At 57.0% G+C, this 6,362-nt stretch overlaps 1 protein-coding gene across 1 annotated transcript; it reads left to right on the top strand.

Annotated features, from left to right (window-relative positions):
* Positions 1-998: 998 nt before the first annotated feature.
* Positions 999-5,968, top strand: ZIC2 (Zic family member 2). The gene is made up of 3 exons (XM_070408648.1): positions 999-2,362; positions 4,127-4,290; positions 4,508-5,968. The coding sequence occupies exons 1-3, from the start codon at positions 1,291-1,293 to the stop codon at positions 4,859-4,861; spliced, it is 1,590 nt and encodes a 529-aa protein (XP_070264749.1). The 5' UTR covers positions 999-1,290; the 3' UTR covers positions 4,862-5,968.
* Positions 5,969-6,362: the final 394 nt, after the last annotated feature.

The raw sequence follows: 6,362 nt of genomic DNA, 5'->3' as shown, positions 1-6,362 counted from the left end.
AAAGGAGGAGACAAAAAAGTAAAATAAATAAATAAATAAATAAATAAATAAATAAAAGGCTTCGGCGTCGGTGGCGCCCACTGAAATAAACAGGCGGAGGCGATGGCGGACGGACCCCACCTCGGCTAAAAGGGGGGGACCTGCTTTGGCCTTTTCTCATTTGCTTGGGCCGCGGATTCCGCTCCGTCCTCGCGGTTGCAGCTGGCCGCTTCTGGTCCAGTGCCCCAGGCCAACTGGAGAGAGGGAGCGAACAAGCTGGAGAGCACTTTTTTTTTTTTATTGTTATCGTTTTACAGCCCCGACTCCCCCTCCTCCTCTCCCTCTGCCTGCCTTCTCCCCTCCCACAGCCCCCATCTCCTCTCCTCCTCCTCCCCTCCTCCCGCACAACTTAAAGAAAGAGGGAGCCGCGCGGCCGCTGCCTTCATCTGGGGGAATCCGTGGCTGCCGCAAGTTTGCTACGCCCAGCGCCGCCAATGCCAAGCTCGGAGGACGAGGAGGGCTAAACGCGGCGGCCGCGGCGCCGAACAATACCGGCCGCGCGCCGGAGGAAGCGGCCGACCGAGCGCGCGGCGGAGAAGGTGCCTGGCCTCCGCCCGCCGCCCCAGCGCCCGGGCGGCGGTCAGGTGGAGCCGCGGGCGCGCGGGGTCCCGGCGGGCAGCTCCCAACTCGCCTGCGTCCTTTTCTAGCCGGCCTGCCTGGCCCGCGCACAGCGTCCGCTCTCGGGCACCGTGGCCCCGCCGCCACCGTGACTTCATTTTGCGGGTGCCTCTTTGCGTGGCCGGCCCCGGGGTTCCGCGCGGCGAACGAGAGAGAGAGAGTGAGTGTGTGCGTGCGCGCGCGGGTGCGCGCAGAGGTGGGGGCCGCGGCGCGGCGCTCACCCCCCATCGGCCCCCCTCTCCGTTCAGCTCCCCGCACCTCCCTACTGCTCCCTCCTCCTGCCCGCCCTCCCCTGCCCTGCCCGCCCGCCCCCGTCGCAGCTCCTTTAATATACTTTGGTTCTCCGCCTGGCTTTGGACTCTTCTCCTCCTCCACCTCCTCCTCCTCCCGCGCCTCCTCTGTGGCTGCCTCCTCCTCCTCTTCGCGCCTTCGCTCGGCTCCGGGCCGCCCGAAGCAGATCCAGGCGGCGGCGGCTGGAGCAGGAACGCGGCTCCCGGGGCTGAAGTCGCCACCGCCACAGCCGCCTCCGCTCGGAGCCAGGCGGCCGCTGGACTCGCTGCGGGCGGAGCGGGAGAGGGAGCCTAGAAGGCGAGGGTCTCGCCGGGGTCGGCGAGGCGGGCGGGCGCGCTGGCCATGCTTCTGGACGCGGGGCCGCAGTTCCCGGCCATCGGGGTGGGCAGCTTCGCGCGCCACCATCACCACTCGGCTGCAGCGGCGGCGGCCGCCGCCGCCGAAATGCAAGACCGCGAGCTGAGCCTGGCGGCGGCGCAGAACGGCTTCGTGGACTCGGCAGCCGCACACATGGGCGCCTTCAAGCTAAACCCCGGCGCCCACGAGCTGTCCCCGGGCCAAAGCTCGGCGTTCACGTCTCAGGGCCCCGGAGCCTACCCGGGCTCCGCCGCAGCTGCCGCCGCCGCCGCAGCACTCGGGCCCCACGCCGCGCACGTCGGCTCCTACTCCGGGCCGCCCTTCAACTCCACCCGGGACTTCCTGTTTCGCAGCCGCGGCTTCGGGGACTCGGCGCCGGGCGGCGGGCAGCACGGGCTGTTCGGGCCAGGAGCTGGCGGCCTGCACCACGCGCACTCGGACGCGCAGGGCCACCTCCTCTTCCCCGGCCTCCCTGAGCAGCACGGGCCGCACGGTTCACAGAATGTGCTTAACGGGCAGATGCGCCTCGGGCTGCCGGGCGAAGTGTTCGGGCGATCAGACCAGTACCGCCAGGTGGCCAGCCCGCGGACTGACCCCTACTCGGCGGCACAGCTCCACAACCAGTATGGCCCCATGAATATGAACATGGGTATGAACATGGCAGCGGCCGCGGCCCACCACCACCACCACCACCATCACCCCGGTGCCTTTTTCCGCTACATGCGGCAGCAGTGCATCAAGCAGGAGCTCATCTGCAAGTGGATCGACCCCGAGCAGCTGAGCAATCCCAAGAAGAGCTGCAACAAAACTTTCAGCACCATGCACGAGCTGGTGACCCACGTCTCGGTGGAGCACGTCGGCGGCCCGGAGCAGAGCAACCACGTCTGCTTCTGGGAGGAGTGTCCGCGCGAGGGCAAGCCCTTCAAGGCGAAATACAAACTGGTCAACCACATCCGCGTGCACACGGGCGAGAAGCCCTTCCCCTGCCCTTTCCCGGGCTGCGGCAAGGTGTTCGCGCGCTCCGAGAACCTCAAGATCCACAAAAGGACCCACACAGGTAACTGCGGTCCGGAACAGGGACGGGACGCGGAGGGGAGAGAGGCTGTGGTTGATTTGCTAAGAGAAACGCAGCGACCGCCAGCCTTTACCCGGGGCCGGGAGATGTGTTTTTGTGTGCGCAAAGAGAGCCGGCGGCTTGTTTTTGTTGGAAAATGAAAGCATATCCCTGGGCTGGGTTTTTCCATGTGTGGAAATTGAGTTTTAAATAACCGGTGTCACATCAAATGTATGCTTTGGGTGATGCAATTGCTTCACCCGGCTCATAATTGCTCGGCCCGGTTAATAATTTCCGTTCTAAATAGAGCGCACGAAATAAAACTGCTCTCCAACTCCGTGCCTGGGAAGGGAGCCGAGAGCGGATTTGCCAGCTTGCCTGAATGTGCTTTTCTGCTTCGGGTGGGTCTGCTTGAGTGGCTTGTGTGTTTTGCACTTATTTTCCTCGCGGTCCAAAACGTCTTTACAGGACTGTTTCCCATTAAAATGAGTCTGGTGTGAGCCCAAGCGGTAAAGCATTCCTAATTTTTAAAGCCCATCGCAGGGTTGGTCTCGAGGCTGTACGGCGAGATCGCAGTAGTTTGGGGCATTCTCTAATGGGTACCAGAGGGTTTGAGATTCCAAACTTGGACCTACAACCCCGTTAGCGAGCGCCCGCGGCAGCGCGGCCCGAGGAGCAAGCGCCTGACATGAGAGAGCCGCCAAAGAACGCGCCTCTCGCCTCGTAGATAATTCATCCATGACCAGCCAAGATCGTGCCAGACGATTTCCTAAAAGAAAGCCAAATGTTTTAGCAACTTCCCCCGTCAATATTTACTCCGAAGTGGGGATGCGCCAGCGGCCTATTGTTCTCTTCCGGGAAGGGAGGGAGGCGAGGTGCGAGACAAGCGCTTAACAAGGTTTAAAATTTGAGAAATTTATTTGCATGAAATGCTTGCTTTCGAGTCCTGGGTCTGAGCGGATGTCTTTAAAAAACAATTTAGGTGCTAATGGAATTTAACGTTAAATGGTCCCGTTTCCAAGTGGAACAATGTCAGTTCTCACACCTAAATGACTCCCAGCGCTTGGAATTCTGGCAACAGGATGCAGGGGCCGCCAGAAAATTAACAGGAAGATTTTTGAAAGCCTTTGCTAATGCCCCCACCCCCACTGCCCAGCCGGTGCCTCTGCAGTCTCGAGATGCTGCCTTATCTCTAATATTTACATTTTCCTGAAACTTATTTTAAAAAAATTAAAAAACTGGGGCTGAGTCTAGAATTATGGTTAATTTAATTTGCAGAATTTTGGATGAAGAATACTGGCTCAGTCACTATGCACAGCCCGTCCCCAAACAACACACAGCAACTCCAAATCTAATTGCCTACTGGCCCCCGAGAGAAACCGACAGCAGCCCCGCAGTCTGTGTGATTTTCATAATGCCCCAAATATTTTGTCATAACAACAGCTTCTCCATGGCCAGACTAACTGGTTGGAAGCTTACAAATCCAAGAAGCTCGGTGGAAAGGCGGTGCTACCCCAGATTAAACATTTGAGGAAATGGGCGCCCGTCTGAAAGGAAGTAAAATATGAAATAAATGCGCAGGACCGTTAGGTAGAAAGGGTTAATTTCTTCTTCATTCTGCCACGGAGGGGACCCATCTGTTGAAGGGACCCAGGCCCTCCTCGCTCTTCTTCCCTCCTCGCGGAGGCCTTGCCCCCTCCAGGGTGGGTGGGAGTCCCCTAGGGGGCCTGGGTGTCCACGGAAAGTGCCCATGTTTGCCTTCCACAGGCGAGAAGCCGTTCCAGTGTGAGTTTGAGGGCTGCGACCGGCGCTTCGCCAACAGCAGTGACAGGAAGAAGCACATGCACGTCCACACCTCCGATAAGCCCTATCTGTGCAAGATGTGCGACAAGTCCTACACGCACCCCAGCTCTCTGCGGAAGCACATGAAGGTACCACCGGGGAGGCGGGCAGGAGGGCACCTCGGCCGGCCGCCTCGCCGGCTCCCGACCAGCCCGAACCACCTCGGCCGGCCTAGGAAGGCCTGGGCTCCCCAGGGCCAGGGCGACACGGGGTGTTTCTGGGGTGCGCCTCCGGGGGCCTGGCCCCACAGCAGCTGCACTCACACCCAGTCCCCTTTGGTCTCCCCTCCCGGCTTTTGTCTTGCAGGTCCATGAGTCCTCCCCGCAGGGCTCCGAGTCCTCCCCGGCCGCCAGCTCGGGCTATGAGTCGTCCACGCCCCCGGGACTGGTGTCCCCCAGCGCCGAGCCCCAGAGCAGCTCCAACCTCTCCCCCGCGGCGGCTGCGGCTGCTGCGGCGGCGGCAGCGGCGGCGGCGGCGGTGTCCGCGGTGCATCGGAGCGGAGGCTCGGGCAGCGGCGGCGCGGGCGGCGGCGGCTCTGGCGGAGGCAGCAGCGGGGGCGGCGGCGCGGGCGGTGGGGGCGGCGGCAGCTCTGGCGGGGGCAGCGGGACGGCCGGGGGCCACAGTGGTCTGTCCTCCAACTTCAATGAATGGTACGTGTGAAGGGCCGGGGGCCGCTCTCCCTCTCCCAGTCCCCGCCCTGGCGCAGCAGCCCTCCACCACCCAGGGCATCCTGTGATTGTGATGCTAAAATTACGAATCTGATTTTTATGATGACAAAAAATGATTTTACCAGCAGGAGGATTTTTCAAAGTTGTTGTTTGTTGTTGTTTTTTTTTAAAAAAAAAATAATCTAGGCATGAAAAGCAAAAATATCCCTAACGGAGTCTCTGAAGTTGAAAATATAAAATAAGGAATAAAAAAAATTAAAAAAAAATAAAAACCCATAAAAATATCGAACCAAACCCCCTCTCCTTCCCTCATGCCCGCTTGCCTTCTCACCGCACTCCCAGTCTCTGGCAAACTGTACATAGCGGACTCCTTCCTTCTCCGAGGTGGTTTTAATGGCTTCTTGGTGTATAGAAGTTTGTCCATTTGTAATGCTCCGGATTGCGTTCCTCCCTGCCTCTTCCTCCCTTCCCCAACGTGATGGGCTTTTTCTTTTCTCTTTTTAGTTTACTCGGTTTTATTTTTAAGTAACGTGGAAGAAAATGGTTTCTTTTGTATTGTGGTATTGAATATTGTGTTCCTTTCATGAGGCAACTTGATTGTAAACTTCATGCAACTATAGACTGGAAAAAAAACGAGCCGTGCCAAAGTCTCCCTTCTTGTCTCTGCAGCATACTGATCCACACAGCACACACATACACACCACCACCACCACCAACGCTTGTGAATGTATTTTTCTGTTAGCTGGGTTTACCTGTGATGTTTTAGTGCTTTTGCGAGTTCAATTTGTTAGTTCCTGTATGAAAGATTGTGGGGTGGGGGGGGAATAAACGTCGTGCCGTTAGCTTTTTCCTTAATAACACCCTTCCTTCTGTAAATACCCGTTACCATATTTATCCATTTGTAATTAAATTATGGTATTAACTTGCTACAGAGGAAACAATATTTATAAAGAATGTTTCTTAACTATAAATATGTACAATTGTGGGCATAAACTGTTTCAGATTTTTTATTTGAAGGTTTTAAGTGGTTTGATCCTTTCTTGTGACATGTTTTGAAAGTAATGCATACAGAAATATAATAAAACGTGTTGAAACTGCATGAACATACTGGTTTTTTCCTAGCGAAGTTATTGAAGAAAATGGGGACAGACAGCTGAGGGTCCACATGGGTACGGATCAGCTGCCTGGATGAATGGGAGCACCACCTCACAGGCTGGAGAGGAAGGTGTATGTATGCATAGAAACGGGGCCAAGCTCCCCTTTGGCAGAAAGTCTCAAAATTCCTTTCTGTGGCCTTTGTTTCATAGCTGAGAGTGAATTAAATTTTTGGAAAGGCCCTGTGAGGAAGGGCCGCAGGAACCTTCAGAGTTTCTAATGGCTCCATTATCTGGGGGAATGCCTTTCTTTCAGCTATTTGGACTGGATTTAAGAGCACTAAATATTTCCTTATTCTTTGTTTTCCCTCCTCCCTGCCCCCTTCCCTCTCCCTCTGA

The sequence above is a fragment of the Myotis yumanensis genome, unplaced genomic scaffold (genome assembly GCF_028538775.1).
Source record: "Myotis yumanensis isolate MYYU_CA2020_CCGP unplaced genomic scaffold, mMyoYum1.0.hap1 SCAF_3, whole genome shotgun sequence".
Taxonomy (NCBI): domain Eukaryota; kingdom Metazoa; phylum Chordata; class Mammalia; order Chiroptera; family Vespertilionidae; genus Myotis; species Myotis yumanensis.
The sequence above is the reverse complement of the archived record's forward strand: the minus strand, read 5'-3'. Positions and strand labels throughout refer to the sequence as shown.

Coding starts and splice junctions, on each gene's coding strand:
- ZIC2 (XM_070408648.1), top strand. CDS start 1,291: ATGCTTCTGGACGCGGGGCCGCAGTTCCCGGCCATCGGGGTGGGCAGC. Junction 2,363..4,126: donor CCACAAAAGGACCCACACAG/GTAACTGCGGTC, acceptor TGCCTTCCACAG/GCGAGAAGCCGTTCCAGTGT. Junction 4,291..4,507: donor CTCTGCGGAAGCACATGAAG/GTACCACCGGGG, acceptor TTTGTCTTGCAG/GTCCATGAGTCCTCCCCGCA.